This window comes from Leishmania infantum, chromosome 13 (genome assembly GCF_000002875.2).
Source record: "Leishmania infantum JPCM5 genome chromosome 13".
Lineage (NCBI taxonomy): Eukaryota > Euglenozoa > Kinetoplastea > Trypanosomatida > Trypanosomatidae > Leishmania > Leishmania infantum.
This window is the reverse complement of record NC_009397.2, coordinates 472,087-497,379: the sequence shown is the minus strand read 5'-3', so window position 1 is coordinate 497,379 and position 25,293 is coordinate 472,087. Positions and strand designations below refer to the sequence as shown.

Below are 25,293 nucleotides of genomic sequence, written 5' to 3'. Positions count from 1 at the left end.
CACCCTTTCTTCCCGACTCTCTTCTGCCAGGCTTCAATGTTTTACAACTTGTGTATGTGTGTGTGTGTGTGTAGGCAGGCGGATGGGTGCTTTCGTTTCCTTCTTTTTTTATATGTTACTCTTGTTGTTGGCAGCGCCGGTGCCGACTCGCCTACGTCTGAACGCCTCCCCTCCCCCCACCAGCTGGTTCTTTTTCTCGCCACCTCGCCGTCTCACACATCCACCGCTGCCGTCGTCCGTCGGTCTTTTTTTCTTCTATTGGCCCATTGATCTTCACTTTTAGCGTGTCTGTCCGTGACAGTGTGAGGGGGGAGGCCCTTCGCGGACGTCTCTCGTTTACGTTCTCTCTCCCTCGCGTCTCACAACGGACCCACAGTGTGGCGGGCCCGAAGATGTGTAGCACGCATTCTGGTCACCCAGACACGGTGTGTGGAGGCATACACGGTCACTCCGAAGCATACATCTTTTTTTTTGTTCTTGTTTCACCGTTGTTGTTTTTTCCGTCTTATTCAAACATCGCTTTCTTGTACTAGAGTATAACTGTACCTCAAGACTGCGAGAAGAGGGGGATGTGCGACGGGGACTGTGATGGAGGGAGGGGGCTTGTGTGTGTGTGTTTTTTTTTTGCATGGAGCAAGAAGGGGGAGGGAGTGTAGAGGGAGATGAGCCTCCTGTGTGCGCGTCGGTCAATGGGGCAAACAGAAAGCTGCTTAACGCCCTCACCTCGCCGTCCACCACCCAGCTTCCACACCCATCCCCATCACCTTCCCTTCATTTTTTTTTTCAGAGTATGACACATCGAAAATGGTTTTGCTGGGTATATCTCTCTGTGAATGTGCGTGTGTGTGTGTTTGTATGATGGGGTCCCGTTGATATCGTTACTCTGCCGCTTTTCTTGTTGTCCCCCCCCCTTCCCTCACTTGGTGTCTGACGTAACGCTCTTTTCTCTTTCGCTGTTTGGGTGTTCTTTTTCCTTTAGCGGACTCGTGTGTATCTCTCCCCCTCTGCCTCCTCTGTCCTCCGTTTCTTCTGGGTTTGGTTCTTCGCTCACGTCACCACTGTTGGCGCGTTTCTTTGTCTATTTGCTGATTGTTGCTGCCCCCTCCCTTCTCCCCCGCCTTTCACCCTGTCTCGCTCCTCTCCGTGTTCTTGTGTGTCTGTCGTATGTGGTTGCATTGTTCGCGTTGTTGTTGTTTTGCGTTGGCGTCTCTGTTCTCTGTCTCCTTTGTTGGGCTTCGGCCACCCGCGCGTATCTTTCTGCCTTGATGCTGTTTCCTCTCATCCCTCCCCCCAACCAAAAAAGAACGCAAGGAAAGCAGACAAACGCACACGCACACGCACACCTCCGCTAGGAAGCCGAAAGGCATTGTCGTGCTTTGGACAAGCGCCCAGGACGGGCGCATGGTGACTGAGAAGAATATGCATGCGCACGGGTGTGGGGGGGAGGGGAGCAGGGGTGCCGTGCGCACCGCACACGCGGTTGAGGTGCTCTGTCTCTGCTTTGGTGAGTTCTTTTCCTTCCTGCCGTCGAGTAGCGCTCCTGGTGCGGCACGGTGGCGCATGGTGGCGGCTTACCCGTTGACACCTCTCCTCCGCTTCCCTCCACACACCATATCGTCTTTTCATGCAACCCATCCCGCTTCTTGGTGGAAATGTGCGGCCAGAAGCGTGCTTTAAGTGTCAGGGTGTGCCTGGGTCGGTGATGTATCGTGCTCTTGCAAGCCTGGCCCAGAGTACGTGCTCTGTACCGCTATCATGTCTTCTTGTGTATCCTTCCTTTCCTCACTGCCCTCTTCTGCCCTTGCGCCTCTTCTCCGTCCCCCACCCCCTCCACGATGACCGCTCGTTGCTTCATGCGCCTTCACATTCCACTGCGGCCGTCAACAGCGAGAGTGTGGGCACACACACACACACACATAGTCTCCGCAAAGAGACCCCGCTCTCCTCCCCGCATACGTACACACACAGGGTTCAGAGCCATCAACACCAACGCCCAAGTTTAACAGAGGTGCACTCAGACGGCCGAACAGAAAAAAAGGGAGCATCCAAGAGAACGTACAGAGGGGAGCGACACACATCTGACGTGTATGCGTGTGTGTCTGTGCCTCTGTGCCGGCACATCAGCGACGTGTGGCCATTTGGTTCTCTATCGTGCTTTTTTTTTGTAGACTGAGCAGTGGCTCTGTATTTTGGCGTCCGCTTCGCTGTACTGCCTGCCGTGCTGCCTCCGCGCGTGCGTGTTGCCCGTCACCTGTAGCAGCCAAAAATACAACCTCCGCCCACAGGCATATACACAAGCAAGCTGAGGCATCAGCACACAGGGTCACAGAACAAACCCACATAGAAACACATTGTCATAGACGAACCGGCTCGGGGGGAGGGGAGGTGCAAGGAGGGCTGACAGGCACACACGCGCACAGGCAGCGCTAGCTTTTCTTATTTTTTTTTTCTTATCTGTGGATTCCTCCCCTCTGTCTTTTCATCGTCGCTTTTGCCATTCTGAGCAGCACACAGATCCTTTTTTGTAGGCGCACGGCCCGCAGCAAAGAGACGACAACAATCCCCCCAAGGCGCATCAAACTGCGACGCTGGAATACCCTCGCTTGATTCATGCAGCGGGCGTACACGCCGGTTCCCCACTGCCTCAGTGCGCGGGCGCCTCTCCACCTCGTAGCTGCACTGCGGCACCACAGCACGCGTAGCGGCGCTGCCGCCGCGGCGAATGCGGCACCGTCACCGTCACCTTCTGGCGGTCTTCGGCCGCTGCGGATTCGCACTCGCGGCTATGGCCCTTCTTCGGATCTTTTGAAGGGCATCCCGGAGTTTGTAGCGCTGAACGTGGAGGTGACACTTCACCCAGAGGACGCAGAGGTACAGCGCGCCGTGCTGGCGTTGTCGATGCCCAGCCTCGCCGGTGTGCGTGTTACGCCGGTACTGCCGCACGGAGCTTACGAGAGCAAGGTTCCTCACCGCACTGGTGCCTCCTACGTGGATGTCATCAGCTCCACCGAGCGCGAGGTGATGGAGCAGTGTCTGCAAGAGCAACTGGCAGTTGTGGCCAACCTCGTTGTGGACCAGGTGGAGCAGCGCACCGGGCAGCAGCTGGATGCGCTGCACGTCACATACGCAGACAAGATGAAGAGCTTCTCGGAGATCGTGCTCAATAGCATCCACGATGAGCTGCGGCAACTCCGCGTCGTGCGTGAGCGACAGGGTGCCGCGGAGCGAGACAGCCCCAGCGCCTCCCCTTCTCACTCCCCAATGCCCATCGATGCGGAGGCGGTGGCGCGGCTGGTCAGCGCACGCGTTGCCGAGCAGCTCACCGGTGCCACCCTGCCCTCCAGCACCACCTCCACACCGCCACCAAGCAGCGACATGGTCTATCAACTTTCTCGTTTGGAGGAGAGCACGGCGGCGCACTTTGAGGACTTGCAGAGGCGCATCACGGCCGTAGTAGCGGGCCGGGACGCGCCAGCGGTGACCTCGGCGTCGGCGGAGCTCCGCACTGCCGTCGTCGAGGCGGTTGAGAAGGCGGCCGCCGAGCAGCATGAGAAGCTCTCAAACTTGATCAATGACCTCCTGGCTGAGGAGCGACTGGCGGCGCGTGGAAGCGGCGGTGACGCGGCTGCCAAGGCATCCGTCGACATGAGGGCGATCGAAGAGAGCATCGAAAGTGCCGTGCAGTCGGCCACCGATGAACTGCGCCGCACCATCACCAGCGAGGTGAAGAAGCTAGCAAAGTCGAAGGACACCAGCGGCGAGGCCACGGCAGGCGCCGCAACCGACGCGGACATGGCGATTGAGATTGAAAAGGTTTTCGACGCTGTACAGTCGACGCAAAGCCGTCTTGCGGCAGTGGACGAGATCGTGGGAGACGTCTTCAAAGAGCAAGCCGCCACCCGGGATGCACTGCAGGCCATGCAGGAAGTTCTGCAGCGTCAGCTCGATGAGCTGCGTAGCACTGTAACCACCGCGGCCGCCGCTTCTACTCCATCGCCTGCTGCGACTCCTGCTAGTGGCGTGCCGGAGGCGGCTCAGGAGAAGATCACGGAAGCGTTGGAGCAGCTGCGCCGCGATGTATCGGCGACAAGCTCCATGCTGGCAATCCACAAAGACGACGCGCAGCAACAACTCATGACAGTGGCGCAGGTGGTGAGTGACAGCGTCACAGCCGCCATCCAGCAGCACACGGAGGAGGCCCTGCAGTCCGCCATGTCCACCGTCCAGGAGCAGCTCAACGCGCTTCGAGAGGCCGGGGAGGCCGCGTCGGCCGCCGCCTCCGCGGCACCACCGCCTGCAGCTGCACCGCCGCCCGCGCCGCTTTCGCAGGAGGTGCTAACGGACGCCGTGGAGGCTGTGCTCTCGCCACGGTGGGCGGAGCTTTCTGTGCAGGTGGAGCAGATGAACACTGCAAACCAGCTCGCCATCGAACAGCAGTTGCTGCACATCGCCGACAGCGTGTCGACCTCCGTCGCGGCAAGCCTGCAGGCGCAGCTGGAGGAGATGCGCACTTCTGCCGACAGCCAGCTGAAGACCGAGCATGCGGCCGAAGAGCACGGCTCCGTCAGCATCGACACGCCACCGGCAGCTACGGCGGCACTGATAGAGAAAACGACGCACGAGCTCGCGACACTTCGCGAGGAGCTGCTGCAGGCGTTGCAGACTCAAGTGGGCAAGACGCCTGAGGTGAACTTGACGCCCATGTACAAGTACATCGACAGCGTTCTCACCTTCATGAAGGAGGAGCTCAGCCTTCAGGAGACGAACCTGACGGCTAAGATGGCCTCGCTCGCGGAAACCGTGACGGCCGCCGTACGCGAGCAGCAGGAAGATGTGCAGGCGGTGCGGGAATCGGTGGAGGCGAGGGCGGCGAAGGCGGCTGCCTTGGCTGATGTGCCGCCTCCGGCCGCCCCCGCCGCCGCGCTGTCTGACATCGGGGAGCTGCTCTCGCCGATGGGTACCGCTCTGGAGGCTCACGCCGCTGCACTGCGCCGGCTCGAGGAGCGGCTGGATGAAGTTAGCCGCACCGCCGACGTCTCGTCAGTGCTGACGCGTCTGCAGGAAGCAAGCGAGAAGTTCTGCAGCGCCTCTGCCGCAGCGGCCGCGGCACAGACATCAGAGAGAGACACATTGCAGGCGCTTTTCCAGGATCGCTTCACATCTCTCACACAGTCGCTCGAGGGCCGCGACGCCCGGCTCATGGAGGCGGTGCGTGGCACCGCCACGAGCGCAGAGGTGAGGGCGCAGCTGAGCAGCGTGCAGGGCTCCATCCAGTCTGTGGCGCAGGCACACAAGGAGGAACTGTTGACCGCTTTGCGCGAATCCGTCTCTGACAACGAAAAGGGGCAAGCGCAGCGCACTGACGCCCTGCTGGCCCGAATGGCGGCGATGCAGGACGCAATCCAGGAGCAGCACGTGTCTGTGCAGCTCCTCCAGCCGTCTCCGGCGCTTATTGGATTCTCTGAGGAGCAGCAGCGGGCTCAGGCTCGCATTCGCACAGCTACGCGGGATCGTCTTCGCCGCGTCACTCAACTCATCAGCGACCTCGCGTCCGTGCCGACCGGCAAGAGTGCAAGTGCTGCCGCCGAGAAGCTGCAGGACGAACTTGCGGGGCTGCGGCAACTCCAGGAGGAGGAAGCGGCTCTTGTGCGCGAAAACAGTGCGGCAGGCGCGGGGCCTGTGACGATGCAGTCAGTCGTTCAGGCAGAGGTTCAGCGGGTGCAGGAGGAGACGCAGAAGGGCATACAAGAGCTGAGCAGCCAGGGGCAGCTGCTGCAGCGCGACATCGCGGCGGCGGTGCAGTCGCTCGTGGCGAAGATCGATGACGTGGGGGGCAACGCGAGCGGGCTTCCTTCCTTGGCCGACATCCAGGAACTGCTGGATGCCACGATGATGCGCATCGCTTCTCAGCAAAACGAGGAAGGTACTCGTGCGTCGCAGCTGGTGGAGGCGGCAACGAGCCGCTCCGCCGCGGAGCTGAAGACGGCTGTGCAGACGGCACTCGCAGAAAACGTGTCAGCCGCCGAGAAGCGACTCATTCCCTCCTTCCACGCGAAAGTGGAGGCCACGCTGCAGACACATCTCACGACACACTCGGCAGAGATCAAAACTGTCGTGAACAGCGTGGCGGACACCACCTCAGCGGCTGTGCAGCGAATGGAGTCCATCGCACAGGACATGGCAAGCCGGCACACAAGCGCGGTGCAAGAGCACGCGACGTCGCAAGACACGCTGCGGCTTCACTCAAGCAGCGTCCAGCCCACAGCGCACGTCCCACTCTGGTGGCTCATCGCGAACCCGGTGCTGGTGTGTGTGATGGTGCTTCTCAGCATTTACTACGTGTTTGCTTGTCTCCTTCTCGCCTTCGTGCCAAAACCGTCGGAAGAAGGCAGCGCTGCTGGAGATAAGGTGACCAGTGCTGCGGCGAGGGCGGTGGCGACGGGCTCCGAGATAGCAAATTCGCTTTCCAGGATGCCTCGCAAGGGTGGTCGCTACGTTGATCGGTATATGTAGTGCTGGCATGAGAGGCGGTTGCTCGGATATCAGTGCGTAGGTAAAACAGGGCGGTGCCCGAGATTCGAGGTGCCAGCCGGCATGCTGCTCTTCTGCGAACGTGCCCACGTACTGATCGGGGGAACCATGTGCAGAAAAGGCCGCGGTGTTGTTGCGAACATGAGGGTTACCATTGACCTTCTTGTGTGTGTGTGGTCGCATAGAGTGTATCATCAACTGCCTTATCGTGGTGAGTGGGTATGTGCCTGTGAGGAGGAGTGTTCCGCGTACATCGTGGCTGAGATGCGCTTCTGTGTGGAGAGGCGCGCGTAACGGTTTGTGCGTGTTCCCGCGTCTCTGCGGTGGATGAACGCCGTGCGGTATTCCTTGCTCGCCCCTCCTCGCTTTGGTGTTCCTTTATTTTGCATAGACTACGACTACTGCGCCTTCGTCCATTCAACCTTCACCCTCTCGAAAGGGGCCGTGGACCGGCAGAGTACGCACGACAGCCTCATTGAGTCTATCAGGGCTCTGCGTGTCTAAGTTTGCGTTGGTGTTTTTCGTTTTCGTGTTTGGAGCCCTCCGCGCAGCAGACTAGGTAGGGATGCGCATGAGTCTCTCGTCGTCTTGGCCCCTCCTCCCTCGTGTTGCCTGGCTGAGAGTATTTCGCTCCAGTGCCACGATCGAGCGGCGGTGGCTTTTGTGTGTGTTGCAGGTGGGGCAATATCCCTTTTCGGAGGTGCGATCTTTGGCTCATCCTTAGCAGCGGTAGATGCCGGCGTCTCATCAGCCACCTTTAGTGCCTTCGGCCCGTGATGAGTCATGGGCCTGCAGTCCTTCCCCCTGTTTGCCGCACGAGTGTACGGTAGCCCTCGTGTCGCTGCGCTGTGCATCTGAACTATGAAGGACAGATGCGGACAGTGTAGTTCTCAAAAGAACAGTGGAGCGGTGCATCGAAACCACCCCTCTCACTCTGCTTTCACCCCTCTTCACCCCCCCTCCCCGGCCTCACCGACCCCCTCTCCCCTCCACCCTCGCACCGGCGGTGGCGGTGGCCAAGCGCATTCATCCATCCGACCACCGTAGATCAACGGAGGGGTCGGCAGAGCAAAACACCAAAAAAAGGAAAATACAGTAAAGAAACAGGTCTGTGTCCTTTTCCTGCGCTGTAGAGGAAGGAGAGCGGCCCCCCCCCCCAGCGCACACCACTCAAAAACACACGTGCGCACGCACACGCCCACGCAGGTGCAGAGGCTGCCACAGCGGGAGTGGTGACTGAGGACGTTCAAGAGGAGGGCGACAAAGTCTTGTGCTTCTCTCATAATCTGTCCCTCTTCCCCATCGCTCTCGCTGTTCCACCCCTTGGCTGCCCTCGTTGAGCCTTGCAGCGTGTGCTGCCCTTTTTTCTTTGTTGCTTGTTTGTAGCTTTCCTTGCTAATTGTTTTTGTGTCGCGCCGTTCTTTCGCGCCCATGTCGCGCGTCTCCGTGCTTGCAGGGCAGAAGCCCAAGCCAAAGGAGTCGTTCAAGTTCCTGCGGCGCGATGAGGGGCGTCTGTCGTACTCGGCCGCCACGGCAGAATCGCCGTCAAAGAACGCCGCTAATGGCGCCGACGGCGCCAACATTAATCGTGAGCGCCGTGACTCCAAGGCGCTGCGCGAGGCTATCGCCTACGACATGCGCAATGCCAAGAGCCACGACCCGCTCGGGGAGGTGGTAGTGGCTGTTCCCCGCAAGGCACCTCCGCCCACGCGTGCGGTGAGTGCACCTCCACCCAACACCAACGCATCTAGTGGGACAGAGAAGCCGGCAGCCGGGGCGACGCCGCAGCGACGCCAACCTGCTCGTGCGGCGAACCCCAAGAAGCCGGAGTGGGTCAACCCTGACATCCCACCATCGCCACTGCTGCAGGCTCCGACACGCTCGGAGGTGGAGCATCCGGCGGACAACTACTTCGAGACATCTTATAGCGATTCCTACAGCGGCGGTGCTGCGGCACCGTCGAGTGGCATCGGCCGGTCCGTCAGCCGTGGCTCGGACACCAATGGGGCCGACTTGGGACGGTATGGTGGACTCACCCCGCGGAGCGCCGCCATGGGGGCGCCGCGTTACGCTTCTCTCAAGTACGAGGAGTCGAGTGCCGCGCCATCGTCTGGGCAGGATCGCAACTACTTCCGTCGACCGCCCTACACCCGCGACCCCGCCCTAGGTTCTGACGCTCACTCACCAGCGGGCAGTCGCAGCCGCGAGGAGGACGAGCTCATCGCGAGCTTGGAGCAGGAAATCAAGGCTGCGCAGAAGGAGCGCAGTCACTACGCGGACGCACGACAGCAGCTCGATCGTGAAAAGCAGCGCTTTGAGTCGTACCGATATGGTGCGCGGCAGCAGATGGAGGATGAGCGCGCTGACGCTGGTGACCGCCGCTCACGCGAGCAGCGCGATGCTCAGAAGGATCTGCGCGCCACAGAGGAGCGCTTCAAGAACGTGTCGGCGCTGCTTGTAGCGGAGCGTGAGACCAACCGGCGCTTGTCGCAGGAGAACGACTCGCTGCGCACTCAGCTCGAGGACCTCACATCCACGATGCGCGAGGCGCACAGCATACACAAGGCGGAGGTGGCCCGCATGCGCCGCGACATCGACTCCCTGACGCGCCGCAACGCCGAACTACTCGCAATGGCGAAGGAGCAGCAGCTGCAGTGCCTCGAAGGCGCGTCCGCCTCACCGGCGACGCGACAGAGCAGCAGCTCTCCCTTGTCCGTCTCTCTGGATCCCTCCGCTCAGCGCGCCTCCTCGGCCTCGTATGAGGACGGCGATGATGAAGACAACGATGCAGCCGCGGTGAGGGAGCGGCGGGCTTCACGAGCGGCCCCTCTTGCCGTCATGGACTTCACCCCCCGTGCAGCGCCCAGCGAGGCGGCGGCGCGCGAGAAGCGCAATCGGCAGATGCAGAACCGCATGCAGGCTGAGGAGCAGGCGATGGAGGAGCGGAGGCGGCACCGTGAGAGGTATATCGCAGACCGCAAGAGGGAAGAGCAGGAGAAAAAGGCGCGGCACCGGGTTGCTGTGGCCGCCGCCGCTGCCGCGACGGCGCGCCGCCGACGTGAGGAGGAGGATCTGCGAAAGGCTGCAGCAGCTGCAGAGAAGCCAGTGGATGAACGGAAGATGTCGGGGCATCCGGTTCGCACGCCCCGCATGCAGTCCGGCGCGTTATCCGTCAAACGACGCCCCTCCGCCAGCGCGGTGCACCCGCGGGTGCCGCTGAAGCGCCACCACGTCCCCACTCGGGAGGAGCTGATTGGTGACATGGAGGAGTTCCCGACGGAGAAGCTCTGTGAAGACGACGTCGTGTCGCAGACGGCTCTGGGCGACAACTCGAACAAAAAGGAGGTACTATACCGCAGTGGCAAGCGGGAAATCCACTACGCGAACGGCACGGTGAAGGTCGTGCTGCCATCTGGACACACGACGCTGCACTTCACGAATGGCGACGTCAAGTGCACTTTTCCCTCCGGAAAGAGCACTTACTGGTACGACGCGGCGCAGACAATGCACACGCAGATGCCGGACGGTGTGCAGGCCTTCGAGTTCCGTTCCACTGGGCAGACAGAGAAGCACTTGCCAGACGGCAGCAAGGAGATTCTGTACCCAGACGGCATCTACAAGATTGTTCGGCCAGATGGCAGCGACGAAACCTTCTACCCCGATGGGGAGCCAATGGAGGAGTAGCCACGCAGCGGTGCGCTGCATCATGAGACAACGTCTTTGTTGTCTTTATTACCTTTTCGCGTCGGCATCTCTGCTCTCGCCTTGCCCGTTCTCTGACTGTATGCGCTGTTGCTCCTTTTTTCCACTGCTCTCAAAGGTGCCAAGACGGAGGTGTACGGCGAGGCGGTGCCGAGATGCGGCGCAGGGAGTAGGGAACAATACGGGGGCTGGCCAGGCAGATAAGCGATGGTGACATGTACCTGTATTCTCTCTTGTCGTAGACGCTTTTCTTGTTTGTTGCTTTTTGTCTTGTGTGAGAAGATGCGCAAGTGAGAGGGCGCAGAATTCAGAGGAGCAGAGAGGGCGTTGACGTCGGCTTTCGGTGTTCTCCCGCGAGTATGTGCGTGCTGCCGCTGCCGTGCTTGCATATCACCTTGCTTCCGCTATCGCTGCTTTCTTTCCGCGCTGCCTTCCTTTTCTTTATCCGTGTCCGTTGTCCTGTGCAGTTGTATGCGCTGCATCTGATCATCTGTCCCTCTCTCTTTAGAGTTGCCCCCCTCCCCTCCCCTCCCCTCCCTTCTCCTCCTCCTCTGCATTTTTGTTGGTGCTGTGCTGCGCATCTTTGCTGGCATTCCCCCCCCCCGCTCTGTTTGAGGTCGCTTCCGTGAGTGTGTGCGCTGCGTCCTTGTACTGCCCTCGGTTATCTTGCTACCTTTGATCATTTGGCTCGGTGCTTCTTTGTTTTTATAAACGTGTTTTCTGTTGCTGTTGTTGTTGTTGTTGTTACTTTCCCGTCGTCTTGTTTGTACGTCTCCGTGTACTTCGCTCCCTGGCCGGCACGGTTGCGGCGGCTGGCTGCTGGCAGCGATAGCGCGCACTTGGGTGTGCCGTGCAGCCGAGTGCGCGAGTGGTAGTTGGCGGGTCAAGGGAACTCAGAGTGTGAGGTGGGCGGGGCAGGCCCGGGGATGTCACGTTGTCTTGCTGTTGTTGTCGTGGTGCCTCTTACCAACACGGTCATTCGACTCCGTGCTCCCCTCTTGGCGCTTTTTCCACCTTTTCTTTCCCCGCTTTCTCTCCCGCCGTGCTCTCGCTCTCTCGTCTCGGCCACTGCTGTTTTCCAGACGGCACACACAAACACATGCGAAAACTGCGAAAGAAGAAAAGAAGAAAGACACGCGAAGAGAAGACATGGCGCGAGACGGCCTTCGCTACTCTCCTTTTTTCCGCGTGTGTGTGTACATGGACCCCTGGTCGACGACAGGGTTGAGACGAGGCAGGGAGAGAGAGGGAGGGGGAGGGGCAGGAGGCTGTTGTCACTGCCACTCGCGTCATGGAAGAGCGTGGCGGCAGGGCCACGATGTAAGCATTGGAGATACCACCGAGCAAAATATCTTTTTTCTTCGCTTTTAAGGTGTGTACGTTCTCTTCCATACAAATTGAGTCCGACGCCACACTGCACCCCCACCCCGCACATCCGCGCCGTGCGCAGAGGCAGCAGCAGACACACGCCGGCACAGCAGTGCGCCGACTCAGTCAGCTGAGCACGGCCGCCGCCTCACACTCTAAGCAGACCCTCTCTGCCGGTCGCCACCTGCTGCGCCCCTCGGGGGTGTCCCAGGGCCCCCACCCACCCACCCCACGCACACACACCAGTAGGCAGTGAGCGTCGGGCGGGATGCGCTCGAGTCACGCGGAGGCTTCGCCCATCACATGGATGACACAAGCGTGTGCGCTGTCGCAGGTCGCTCTGGCCTCTCTGCGTCGTGGGCACGGGAACCCCCGTCACCACCAGAAGTGGCCCGGCAGGGGCAGGGGGATAGAGGGGGGGGGGAGACGGCTGCTTTGGCTTCCCACCCACACACACACACACGCAGAGTAGGGTCCCCGGACCCTGTGATACGACGGTGAGGTGTCCCTTGTCATGAGGACAAACAAAGTATCAGAGACAGTCAAAACAATCAGAAGCGGTTATAAAGGTTTCCATTTTCGCGGTCGCGGCGCATGAGCGGCGGCGCGGGTCTTCGCACACGGCGCTGCCTCAGCGGACAGTCCGTTTGGGTGTTTGCGCCGCTTTTTTGGAGCGAATGAGGTGCCTTCGCTCTAGCGTTGCGTCGCATCGGCAGCAACCACTCAGCCCTGCGGAAAGAGCTGCATTGCTGCGTCTTGTGAAGGCAAACCGCGCGCTCGCCGTTGCATCCGATCTAGGAAAGGCGTAGCCGTTGTGCTGTCCATGCTCGCACTTCCACCCTCGCCGTTACCCGTCTCTTCCTCTCCCTCTCTGCGTGCGCGCTGCGGTGGACGCGCCCCGCATGCGTATGCTGTTGTTCCGCAGCAGCTCGGCTTTGCAACATCTCTTTTCTTTCCGCCACTTAGACCTTACGCCCGATTCCATCCCTTACCCGACTCGATCCTTCGTTCTCAGATTTCTCTCTCGGAGTAACGTGGCTTTCTTGCAGGTTCCTCTCGTGTGCGTGTTACGACACCCCTCCACTGCCTCCCTCCTCTGCGGCTTCGGTCATTTTGGCTGCCGTGCGCTCTTGTTGCTGCACTGGTGCGAGCTCTTCTCCCTCGGTGGCCTTTTCCTCAGACAACATATTCACTTGCAGTTGGCCCGCAAGCCTACGACGATGGTCGAGGTGCCGCGTAACTTTCGCCTGCTGGAGGAGCTAGAGACCGGCGAGAAGGGCACAGGAAGCAACCAAAACGTCTCTGTGGGTCTGCGTGACACGGCTGACATCTTCTTCCACTACTGGAACGGCACCATTGTAGGCCCCCCTAGCACCGCCTTCGAGTACCGCATTCTGTCGCTTGAGATTTACTGCGATGAGAACTACCCGAAAGTGCCGCCGCACATCCGCTTCCTCAGCAAGGTGAACCTGCCCTGCGTCGACCCCGATGGTACGGTGAATCGCGAGAAGTTCCACGTCTTCAAGAGCTGGGACCGCCGAACAACGATGGAAATGTGCCTGTCGGAGCTTCGGAAGGAGATGGCGCAGCCACAGAACCGCAAGCTGGTGCAGCCACCGGAAGGGTCTATGTACTAAGAGTGTGCCTGCCGGCGGGTGTAATAGTGCGAGGCGGCGCCACTGTTCATTGTCTCTGTGCTTTTCCGTATCTGCGAAACCGTGAGCTGCGCTCTCACCACCTCCGCAGACACACACGCTCATTCGCAAGCACTCTTCAGCGAATGCACAGCAGAAAAATAGCTAGCGTTCGCTCAGCAGCGTCGGCGGAGCGCCGCGGGCCGCATCCCGCTCGTCCGAAACCTTCCCCCTCTTTACATCATCCCGTGATGGTCGTGTGTGCCTCTGGGGTCTTCTCCGCCTCCGTGATTCTTTGAGTTCTCTACTTGCGAGAAAGTCGGCACCATCGCAGGAGGTGGGCACCACTGTGGCGCTGTTCTCTTGCCTTCGATGCCAGTCCTTTGCGGCGTTGATGGGAGAAGGTGGGGAGCATCGACTGAGCGGGAGCGGAGTAAGGAAATAGTGGATGAACAAGAAGAAAAATGCAGTGAGAACGAACGACAGCGCGCAGACGCGGTGGTGTGTGGAGAGGGAAAGACAATCAGCAGAGATATGAAGACAGAGACGGGCGCACTCCTCCCCCCTCCCCCTCCCCGCATGATGACCAGTGGCACCACGTGCCTGCACTCTCGGGCCCAATCGCTCTGCAACGACCGCTAACAAAATGAAGGGCAGCGACGTTAGGGCGTGGGGGGTGCCGATGTCTCCAGCTCTGTGCCGTTCTGTGCCTTTTGCTTGTGCGCCCAACACCCACACCCACATCTATATGTATATGCACATATATATACACCCGCCCACTCACCCGCATATATATATATACACGGACGCTTTCCCCCCTTCGTGTTCATCTGTTCTTTGTTTTTCTTCAGTGTGTTTGTGTGTGTGTGTGCGTGTGCTTGTGTGCATGTATCTCTGTATTTACAGTTTGTCTGCCACATGCCGTGTCATCGCGGTGGCTTGGGCTTCTCCCAAGTCTGACATAGCGCTTCTCTCCTCCCCTCGCTTATGTTTTCCATGAAAATATGCGCAAGAGGAGGATGCGTGGGCCGAATTCTCTCCCGTCGATGTGCTGTGTGTCTTTTCTTTTTTTTTTTCGTGTTGTTGCTTTGTGTGCCCCCGCAGGGCTCTCTTCTCCTCTGTCTCTCGATACGCACACCTCGTTCTGCCTCTTCACTGCTGGCCAGAGCCCGTCTCTTCTCTCTTGTGGTTGCCTTGCGTGAGCAGCGGAGCTTGCCACGTACGGCAGAAAGCGGCCACCAACATTACTAGTGAAGACGAGGAGGAGGTGTCGCTATAAGCAGGGCGCTCTACTATGCTGAACTCTGCATGCTTGATGCTGCTTGGGTGTATGCACATGTGCAAGCTATGGTCTCTTTGTGCGCCGGCACATGTTTTTGCACGGGCCCTTTCCACTTGAAACACCCATTCCTGCCAAGGGCGTGTGGGCTCAAGAGGTGGAGTACCCCACGCCGCCACAGACTCATGGCAGCGTCCAACCTGCCGAGGCACATGCGGGGAAGCCATCCAGGCGCACGCCCCTCATGACCTCGACGGACGTGGAAGATGGAGACAGCGTCCTCCGCACCCCCAGACAACAGCGCCGTCCTGAAGCTGGCCGCGTGAGGCGCAAAATGCGAGCACCGCGCGCGCGCTGCCAAGCACAGCTTGCATGGTGCCTCACGCCCAGACAAGGCATCGAGAGGTGAGAGGAGCACGAATGATGGACGGAAAAGATGCGAAGAGATCCACACCAATCAGCCCAAAGGTGCATGTGCGCGAAATACGCGGCATCTCCCACGTCCGACCGGGTGGGCTGATGAGGCACAGGCGCCGGAAGCGTGACGAGAGCATGCCGAATGGCGCCAGCGAGTCCTCCAGATTCCCGTGTGGCGAGCCGCCGCGCCATATTATGGGGTGCCGCGGCTTGGGGCGACTGAGGGCGGAGGCGTGGCATGCAGGCAGGGCACAGGGGCTCAGAGGGCCCTTACCGGCGCCTGGCCAGCTTCCCCCTTGAGCTCATCCGGCATGCGCCCGGACCACCCGCTATTGCCCGCGCGACAGACGCCACCGCTTCCGCCCCCTCCCCCTGGAGCAGGGCCCTGAAGGCGGCCCACTCGGATCGAGGCGTGCCCGCGAGGCACATGACCTCGATTTGGCGGCAGACGGCTCGTCCTGGGCGGCCAGGAGATTCAGCCGCAGTGCAGCAGAGGCAGGTGAGCTGTGGTTGTGTGTATGCGTCTATTGGTTGGCACGTTCGTGGGTGGAGCGGACGCGTTGGAGCGCCAACGCGCGTGCATTCGTTCTCGGCCATACAGCACCGGCCACACGCGACACTGCACCCCCGCCCCACACATCCGCGCCGTGCGCAGAGGCAGCAGCAGACACACGCCGGCACAGCAGTGCGCCGACTCAGTCAGCTGAGCACGGCCGCCGCCTCACACTCTACGCAGACCCTCTCTGCCGGTCGCCACCTGCTGCGTCCCTCGGGGGTGTCCCAGGCCCCCACCCACCCACCCCACACACACACACACACCAGTAGGCAGTGAGCGTCGGGCGGGATGCGCTCGAGTCACGCGGAGGCTTCGCCCATCACATGGATGACACAAGCGTGTGCGCTGTCGCAGGTCGCTCTGGCCTCTCTGCGTCGTGGGCACGGGAACCCCCGCCACCACCCGAAGTGGTTCGGCATGGGCAGGGCTGGAAAAAAAAACGAGGAGGGGGAGGGCTGCTTCGGCTTCTCACCCACACCCACACACAGAATGGGTGGTGTGCGTGTGCAGTGGAGCCTGTGATACGGCTGCACGGAAGAGCGTGTGCTCACCTGGTCATCAGGAGAGAGGGGAAGGGTGGCCAAGTCGCACGTGCATGAGAAAACGGACATGGCAGATGTGTTAAGAATGGAAAACATCTCAGTCACACAAGAACGACAACAACAGTACGAAAATACGCCACCAAACGAAAAAAAGATGGAGGCGGATAAGGAGCTCGAGTATAAAACGCGTGTTGGCGAGGGTGTACCCAACAAGGGTTGAAGAGGGGGACGTAAGATGATGCTTCAATCATGTTACCGCGAGTAGCTGTGAGCTGTGGTGGGCTGTACTGCTTGAACTCCATACGTCTCTCTCCACAGCATCCTTCCTTCTGTCTCACCTCCTCTGTGTCCTCCTCGCGTAGGACTTGCCCCCCCCTCCCCTTCCCTTATTGCTCACTACCAAAGCAGCCCCCACCACCGCTCTTGCAGAATGGTCAGCGCACCGACCTCCACACCACTCCAACCCATCCGCTCTTGCTCCACCCCCTCTCTCACTACCACTATCGTCCATCCGCCCTCCCTTTTGTTTGTTTTTTCCCTCTCTGCTTCTGAAGCCTGCTTCTCGTATTAGCCGATCCCGTGATCACCTTGTTGGGTCGTGTGCGCGTGCGTGTGTGTGTGTGTGTCCCTCTACTGTCGTCTTGGTGCCTGAATGCGGGTGTGCGCATGTGCGCACGTTACCATATCTTTTTACGTTTTCGTTTTCCGCTTGAGTCGATTCTGGAGAGCAAAGTCTTTGCGCGTGCGTGCGTATGCGCTGCTTTTGGTGCCCGCCCACCCACCATACCGCCTCCTACGCACAGCCCCCCTTTTTTTTCGCTTGATTGTCTCTTTCCGTTATGGATCTGCGTAGCAGCAAAGCTGAAAGACGTTACCCTCCTCCCGAGCACCCCACTCCCTCTTCGACCCGCTACCGCACCCCCCCTCCCCTGCGGCCTACGGCCCGCTTCTTTCCCCTGCCTTTCGCGTCAGAGTGGACGATCTCGAAGGCGAAGAGGAACACGGACCACAAGCAAGCGCACTCGTCCACCCACACCTGCTGCACACGCGTCACTCCCCCCCCCTCCCACCTTCACAGACACACATAAATAAAGATATATATATATGTTTATCCGTATACACCCCACCATATTGCCGACGTGAGCGACTGTCTTGCTCTCGCTCTCTCCTTCTCTCTGCGTGTTTCTTCTTTCAAGCTCTGTATCTCCACTGACCTCTCCCCAACCTCCTATCCGCTGTGACGCGCTCATACGCACACATTGCTAGCCATCACCCGTCTCCTTCTGTTGGCTTGTTCTCTCTCCGCCACCTCCCCGCTCACACCGTGCACACCCGGTGTCAGGGAAGGGAGACCACGGCGGACGAGCAGCAGGGAAAAAAGGTGGAAAGGCCTCTTCCTCCATAGCAGATACACAGCGACCTTGTCACACACGCACACACGTTCTCTACCGATTTGCCTCTCGCGCCTCGCCTCGCTCCTTCTTTTTTTTCTTGTTATTATCCGCTCGCTTATACATACACACGCATCTATATATATATATATCGACAAGTAACTTCTGGCCTGATTTTTTTTCCAAACATTTTGTTGTTGTTCCGTTTTTTTTTATTTGTGTTGTTTATTATTATTAATGTATTTGTTGTGCATGCGTTTGTGTGTCACGTTTGCTGGCTAAGCTATTCGTCGTTTTCCTCTTTTTCGTTGTCGTCATCGTGGTCGTGGTGGGCTGGCTGCACCTGTCTCCAGCTCTCTGGTTTTTGTTTGGTGGGGGTTTCTTTCTGCGTTTCGGTTGTCTTCGTTTTTCCTCCTCCACGCCGGGTCTGTCTGTGCACACGAAAAAAAAAACGTTTTTCTTTTCAGTTCTTTGTTGTTGTTGGAGGGGTTTCGGCGTATTCATTCATTGTTGGCGTGCGCCATACGTGTGTGTGTGCGTGTCTATTTTTTGTGTGTGTAGGGGGGGAGTTTGCTTCGTTTTTTTTGTTGTTTGTGTTTCGCTTTTCGTGTTGCATCCCCTTCTCCCGTCTTCCTCCTCCTCCTCCTCATCCTCCCCCACCCGCCGCCCTTCGCTTCTATTGCAGGAAGGAAGGACGGGATAAAGGGAGACACGAGAACGCGGGAGAGGGTTGCATCGCGCGCACACACAGCGCTTGCTGGCAAAGCAGCGACCAAACGAAGAAAAAAAAGAGAGGTGAGGGAGGCGCGTACGTTTTCATTCCCCACCATACATTGCCCTCTGTCGATTGGTTGTTGTTGCCGTCGTTTCTTCTCCTCGGTGGCTCCCACGGTTGTCGTGCACCCGTCGAGGCGGGGGTAGGAGAGAGAGAGAGAGAGACAGCATTGCTACCCCGCGTTGTCGCGGTCGTCCTTGCTTGCCTTGTCGCGTAACGAGGGTTTCGGCAGCTCTGCCTCTCCCCCTCGGCCGCCCACGTACCCTGCTGCAGCAATGCAGCGTCAGTCGTCAGCCAAATCGGGTTGTCGGAACGCTTCCGAGTTGTCGCCAGTGCGCAGCAGTGCTTATGAGATGAGGCACAGAGGATCGCCGCCACCGATGCGCAGCGGCTCTCCACTCTCGCCGCCTGCAATATCCGTGAAGCGTGCCATCAGCAACGGCAGGCCGCGTGCACTCTCAGGCCGCACGAACCAAGGTGGCGGCGAGGAGCAGAACAACGACGAGGGAGAAAACAGCGGTAGCAGGGGCCCAGCAAGGAGGACATCTTGCGGCGGTGCGACGGGGTCGACGTCGGCTATAGCGACAACCTGCGCTGCGCTTATCGTTTCGGATGTGACCAGCTCGTCTTCCTTAGCACCCTCCTCTGTCCCTCCACTCAGTCACAGCAGCATCAGTGAAATTTCATCCGCCCATAACGCTCATAGCATGTCTCCGGGCGGCAGCAGCAGTCGTCAGGTCACTGGCATGCATAAGAGCCTCCTCGTCTTTCCTCCGCGTGTGTTCCGCGCCGCTGGTATGCCGCCAACCTCCGCAACGACGCCGGCCTCCGCCTCCGACGCGCTCGTGACACCGCCGGCACCGGCTCGGCTGGCAATGATCGTCACTGACACTGGCCACCCCGTGACGCCTCTGCCGTCCCCGACTGTCGTCGCAGCAACGTCGCCCCTGAGCCCAGAAGGCGTTGCGCTGCCGAATCAGCTCACCTACTTTTCCATTGGCGGGTCGCGCCGGCGCAACAGCATCAGCGTGCCAACCAGCCCCTTTCAGGTCGAGGGAGACAGAGCAGAAAACTCCTTTATCGATGACATCGTCGGCGGTGCTGGTGAGCGTTGGCTGGTGGACCTGCATCACAGAGCTGCGTCAGATCACAACAGCCACGCTGGCGCGCGATTTGAGCGCCCGACCGCAGGCGGTAACGTCACCGCCACCATCGCGGACTCCGTAGAAAGGGCGACCACGCGGTCTTCGCGAAACGCACATTGCCCTCGCGAAGACGACGGCACTGCCTCTCACGCAAATTCGGCAGCGAGCACGCGCTCCTCCTCGTCTCCGCCGTCGTCGCCCTCGCACACGGCGCGCAGTTCAGCGGCATCTCGGTCATCTGCAGCAGGGGCCGCCGCGTCTGCCGCCAGCGCCGCCTCTACCCCCATCCCTACCAGCCACAACGTCCCGGTCCCATCTCCCAACGCCGCAGCTCCGCAAGGCAGCAGGAGCACCATGAACGCAAGCAACCTGAGCCTGAGCACCGACCATGTGCGCCATTCACTCTTTATTGCGCCACTGCCCTCCCCTCTCGTATCGCCTGTGGCTGTCAGCGTGGCCGGCGGCCGGGCGGGCGGGACCACGTCGCCCGCCAACCGCGGCGGCGCAGCACTCAGTCGATGCGACTCGCAGTCGCCAAGTCCGTCGCTACGCTTCGGGACGCACGATCCGTACAACACCTCTGCTATTGTAGCGACGCCGTTGATGAGCGGTGTGCCGCGCACGACAAGCTTCACGAGTCACCGCTCCCCCTCCGCAACGACGGCCCCGACCGGGCCGAGCATCGTGCACATGCGAATGTGGAGCACCTCGGCGCTCGCGAATGGCAGCGCCGGCGGTGGTGGTGGCGGCAACACCGCGAGCAGTGGCGCCTCGTTTTTGTACTGCGCCGTCGCGAACTCGGACACGATGAGCGTAAAGTCGAGCATGGCGGATGTGTCGCGAGGTACTCATGACGGCATCGTGGTCTGGGCCGCCACTGGCGGCTCAGCTAAGCTGCCGTCGTCGTCCACATGGGAGCACTTCCTCTACGACCCCCAGGGCCCCTACGGCGGCTGCGCGGCGCAGCAGACTGCACGGTATGCCCACGAGGAAGCGCCTGCACCAACATCGACGTCGTCTTGTGCGGTTGGCGACAATGCAGCAGACGTATCTAGTGAAGCCGCTGACCGGCAGTACGGGTCCGAGCAGACGCCGTCCGAGCAGCCGTACGACCCCCAGCATGACTACTCGTTCCAGCAGCACAACGTACAACGATATCAGGTGCAGCGTGCCGACAGCTATGCGCCGTCGTACGAGCAGCGGCAACAGCAGCAGCCTCATCCCCATCCGGTACACGAGGTAACAGGACACTGCCAGCCGTTTGAGCCACAACAGCAGTACGACCATGAGCAGCGCGAGCACGCGTATCAGTCGGGGTACCCGCACCTTCGCCCAGAGCAGCAGCACCAGCGCGAGGCATACGATTATCTGCAGCAGCATGTCAACTCTCAACAACAAGAGCAGCATCATCGATACCCATACTCACCAGCGTTCGAGCCGCACGGCCTGTACGCGTACCAGGCATACGCCGGGCCGCCGCAGCATCACCCGCATACCCAGCAGCAGCAGTATCCACCACCGCCGGTGCCGTACTCGTACGCATCCCAACCACATCATCTGCATGTGCACGCACCCCAGCCACAACAGCAGTACGATCATCAGCGGCAGCAGCCACCGCAACAGTCATATCACACGCAAAGTTCGTACGGTGGGCGAGGCGGCAGTGCAGATGCAGCGGCTCACAACTGGAGCGGGCCACGTAAGCGCGTGGCGCAGGATGTGCTGCCGGGCTTCTTCTCTGTGGACACGATCCAGCTTGGCGATCAAACGCACCTTGTCTCGGACCGCAACGGCGTGCCGCACGAACCCAACGAGCAGCAGCAGCAGTTCTGTCTTGAGGAACCGCACGACGCCCCGTTTCTGGCCAGCGGTAGTGGTGTGGACCATACGCCTCCGCATTACGAAACGCGCTATCAGAGCTGCGGACCTGCGGCTGCTCCCGACTTCAACAACAGAGGAATCTCGCCGGCGCCGACGGCGACACCCTCCACGCCAGTTGTCCAGCAGCAGCAACAGCAGTTGGGCCGCTCCTCCAGCGTTTACTACGACACAACACCAGCGCGCGGCGCGCCGGGGGGACTACTACAACGGCTCTCGTGCAGGTGCAGAGTCCACCACAGCGGCACCTAGCACCTCCCCTTACGGCAGTGACGACGACGAGGCAATGCGGATTCACGGCGGTGCCATATACGGATCGCATCCCCGGCACGCCGAGCAGCATGGAGGGAGCGCGTCGGTCATGACGGTGGGCGGTATGATGGTCGCACAGCCACCGCACATGGCGGCCCCGGTGGTCTCGCGCACGCCGAACCAGCGGACTGGCTACGCCGTGAATAACCGAAGGGGTAGCAGCAGCGGCGGCAACAGCAACTTTAACAGTTGCACCGGCAATGGTCGCAGCGGACCCAGCAACAAGTCAATCCTCTTGAACAGCAACGTGAGTGGCGGTATGAACAGTGTCGAGGTGAACGAGAGCGGCAGCTTCCGAAGCGCCAGCAGTGGAGGAGGTGCGGACATGACGCACGTGTACAACGTCGACAATTCGATCGACATCTGCGGCGGCCCTGGAGCGTTGGCGCCCACGTTACTGGATGCAGGGCCCAATGCGCCGGTCCGCGTCCGCTGCGGTGGTGGTGGCATTGGCGCCAGCGCAACGACGACAAGAGTCGTGTATAGCGGCTACCTGTATTACCCTTCCACGAAAAATTACGCCATGGGGTGCACCGACATGTACGTCTCGCAACCTGAGCGCCGCACGACGGGCTCCGCGGCGGCTACCTCGTCCTCATGGGAAGGCGCGAGCGAGTCTCGCAGCGCCGGTGCGATGGACGGAGGTGCCGCAACGCACCATCAACCGTCTCACGGCCGGGCACCCAGCTTATAGGAGTCACCCATTACGCGGCAACGCCAGCAGCGGCACCCCACTATGAGCAGCAGCGCCGCGGACGAGTTGCAGCCGATGAACGGCAGAGACAACTACTTGCCGCACATCTCCTCGCCAAGCCGGCGTCGCTCCTCCATTCCTTCGGCGAACCAGCCGAGTAAATACGGCGACATGCGCCATCCGCAGCAGCAGCAATCCCAGGTGCTTTCACATGTGCCGCCGCAGCTCCGAAACCCGAGCGAGGGCAGCAACAGCAACAACGTCGGTTACGCCCAAGCGAGCGCGGTACGCGGTACCGGCGCGATGAGCGGCACCGTTGCACAGGGGGCGAGCCTGTCGGGGGCGTCATTGCTGAACAACGACACCGGCAAGACAGCTGCCGCGCTGTCGCTGTACCCGTATGATGGTCGTCCCACAAAGCCTGCAAGAGAGGCCTGGGAAAAGGCGGAGGTTGGCAGGGCTGGCCCAAGAGCGGTGCCGTCGAACATAAAAACATTGGGCACCGGCGCGCCAACAACGCAGCAGCGGCGACACCCGCAGAAGCAGTGATGGCGTATTTCACGCGTCACGACGTGGCACCGGTGCGGTGACGTAGCAGAGCCTTCCCTCTTCGCAGTTCTGAGCACATGCTAATATCTTGATTGGGTCGCTGACAGACAACTCCGCCCATGCGCGCGCACACACGCGCACACAAATACTGTCCGTTTACCAACGGCGGCCGTGTCTTTCTCTCTCTCTCTCTGGCCACCTACCTTGCCCGGACGAAACATCGGGGAAGCGAAGACAGTGAGAAAAGAACAAAAAAAAATGCATGCTTGTGTCCCCTGTGTACGTGGCTATGTACACAGGCTGGTGGGGAAAACCTCTGGGCAAGCAGGCGTGTGGATTTTGCGGTCGATGCTACCTCTTTCACGTTGGGGCCCTACCTGCCGTTATGTTATATTGCCTTACTTGGCTGGTGAACGCGGACGTATATACATATATGTATGTAGATATATATCTACCTACGGGTGACACACACGCACATACATCTCCTTCATGCGTTGCCTTGGTTATTATGTTATCGTTATACATCCACAGATATTATATGTGCATATATCTTATATTTTTTTTTGGCTGTTTCTTTGTGATCGACCTCTTCCCCGTCACCCTTCTCCACGTCTGTCTCCTTCCCCCACCCACCCCCTCTCCCTTCTACGTGTGCCAGTGGTGTTTTGGCTCCTTCTTGGTTGCGGTTATTCTCTTTGCGTGTTGGTTCGTCATCCCTCTCCCGCCCTCCCTCCCTATCTCGCGCGCGCTCTACCTGTGTTGTGTGTTCGTGTTTAGCGCATAGAGACGCACGCGCATTTTCTCTCTCTGCAACTGTAAGGGGTATCAATGCGTGTCTGCGGTAGCGCACCTCTCCCATATCGACGCCTTCCTCCTCCCTCACGCTACCCCTCCCTTCTCCCTCGTCATCCTGCTCTTGCTCTCTCTCTCTCCCTCTATCGTTCTTCCTTTTCGTTTTTGCTGTGGTCGCTCTTCTCCCCTTTTTTCTTGCCGTGTCTATATATATATATATGTGTGTGTGTGCCTCTATCGACCCTCTCTCCCCTTCTCCCGTTTCTCTCTCTCCTTTAGGGATGGCCGGCCGCCTATGTGATTCTCGCCTTGTGTTGTCTCATCATCCTTGTCTCATGTGGATTCGCACAGCCCTCTCTCCTCGTCCTTTTAGTGGGGGGGTATCTCTTTCCCTCCCTCCCTCTCCCTCTCGGCCACTCGTGCTCGCCGGCGGCGTCAGTCGTTTATCGTTGTGTAGCCGATGCTGATGGCGTTCTTCATTCGAGCCTTTTTCGCTCTCTCTCTCCCTGTGTGTGTGTGTGTATTCTTCCTTCACGTGTGCGTGTATGTCTGTGTGACTGTCTTTGACATGGGCGGGTTCTCCACGACGTCTCTTCGTTCTCCCTCTCGCCTCTCTTTGTACTGTTCGCTCTCGTGTTGGTCATCTTGCCAACGACAGTTCTTTGACTTTTTGGGGGGAAGCAGGGGGGCAGGGGTATTTAGTGTTCTCTAGGTGAATGCCTCTTGTTATTACCATTTCTACCCTCTCCCTCGCCGTCTCCATCCACATACACACATGCGCGCGCGCGAATAAAAAGAAAAAAAAAATAAAACGATCGCTCGTTCCGTGTGTGTGTGTCTGTGTATGGGACTTTTGGCTCCGTTACGGCCGCTGCCCTCTCCCTCCTCATATATCGTCTCAGCCTTCGCGTGGTGTCTAGTGACCGTTTTCGTTTCGAGGGATTTCCCTTTTCTGTCTGTGTTCGCTGTCGTCCATCTATCGTTTTGTGTCGTCGTTCTCTTCGCACAATATGCCCCCCCCCTCTCTCTTCTTGTGGTGGATGGCTGTGGTGGTGCTCTCCTCGGCCTCATCAACCCCCACCGACCCGCCGTTGCACTTCCTTTTTTGTCTTTGTTGGGGGGAGGGAGGGAGGGAGGTGGCCCATGTAAGTGTGCGCGTGTGTGTATACCCGTTGCTGTGGGTTTAACGGCAGGACTCTCCCCGTGCTGACCGGCGTGCCGTGCCGAGAGGAGGGAAAGGGTGCCGCTATCGGATGACGAGGATAGTAATGCAATTTCTACTACCACCGAAAGTGCTGCTTATCGTTTTACACGCGTGCGCACACCTCACCTCCCTCCTCCTCCTCCTCCTCCTCCTCCTCCTCCTCTCCCCCTCCTTCGCCTCATTCTTCAAATAAAAAGGAGATTGGAAAACAGGTGAGAGCGTTTGCTGTGTTGTTGCGACGCCGCTCGGCGTTCTTCGGGTGCACCTCTCTCTCTGTCGGGAGGGTTCTTGTTCCTCCGTGTCTTGTCTCTCTCTCACTCCTGTGCTACTTCTTTTTTCTTTGTGCGTGTGCATATCTTCCTATGTCTATGTGCGTGCGTGTGTGTGTGTCAAGGGAATGGGGAAGAGGAGCTGTGTGCTTCCTCTTCTCCGGTTCTGATCAGCACCACTCACCCTCCTCTTCCCCTGTCTCTATAAACCACATTGCTCGTCACGAAGGTCTCTGTCTATCGCTACAGGGTAAG

General features: G+C 59.5%; 4 protein-coding genes across 4 annotated transcripts; all 4 read left to right on the top strand.

Moving 5' to 3' along the window:
• Positions 1 to 2,898: 2,898 nt before the first annotated feature.
• On the top strand, positions 2,899 to 6,513 carry LINJ_13_1340 (conserved hypothetical protein; the record flags this gene model as incomplete). The annotated part of the gene is made up of 1 exon (XM_001464142.2): positions 2,899 to 6,513. The coding sequence occupies one exon, from the start codon at positions 2,899 to 2,901 to the stop codon at positions 6,511 to 6,513; it is 3,615 nt and encodes a 1,204-aa protein (XP_001464179.2).
• A 1,449-nt stretch (positions 6,514 to 7,962) lies between these two features.
• Positions 7,963 to 10,215, top strand: LINJ_13_1330 (conserved hypothetical protein; the record flags this gene model as incomplete). The annotated part of the gene is made up of 1 exon (XM_001464141.1): positions 7,963 to 10,215. One exon carries the CDS (start codon positions 7,963 to 7,965, stop codon positions 10,213 to 10,215), a length of 2,253 nt encoding a protein of 750 aa, XP_001464178.1.
• A 2,606-nt stretch (positions 10,216 to 12,821) lies between these two features.
• Positions 12,822 to 13,238, top strand: LINJ_13_1320 (ubiquitin-conjugating enzyme-like protein; the record flags this gene model as incomplete). The annotated part of the gene is made up of 1 exon (XM_001464124.1): positions 12,822 to 13,238. One exon carries the CDS (start codon positions 12,822 to 12,824, stop codon positions 13,236 to 13,238), a length of 417 nt encoding a protein of 138 aa, XP_001464161.1.
• Positions 13,239 to 18,470: 5,232 nt separating this feature from the next.
• LINJ_13_1310 (hypothetical protein, unknown function) lies at positions 18,471 to 21,470 on the top strand (the record flags this gene model as incomplete). Its single annotated transcript, XM_001464123.1, has 1 exon — positions 18,471 to 21,470. The coding sequence occupies one exon, from the start codon at positions 18,471 to 18,473 to the stop codon at positions 21,468 to 21,470; it is 3,000 nt and encodes a 999-aa protein (XP_001464160.1).
• Between the last annotated feature and the right edge of the window lie 3,823 nt (positions 21,471 to 25,293).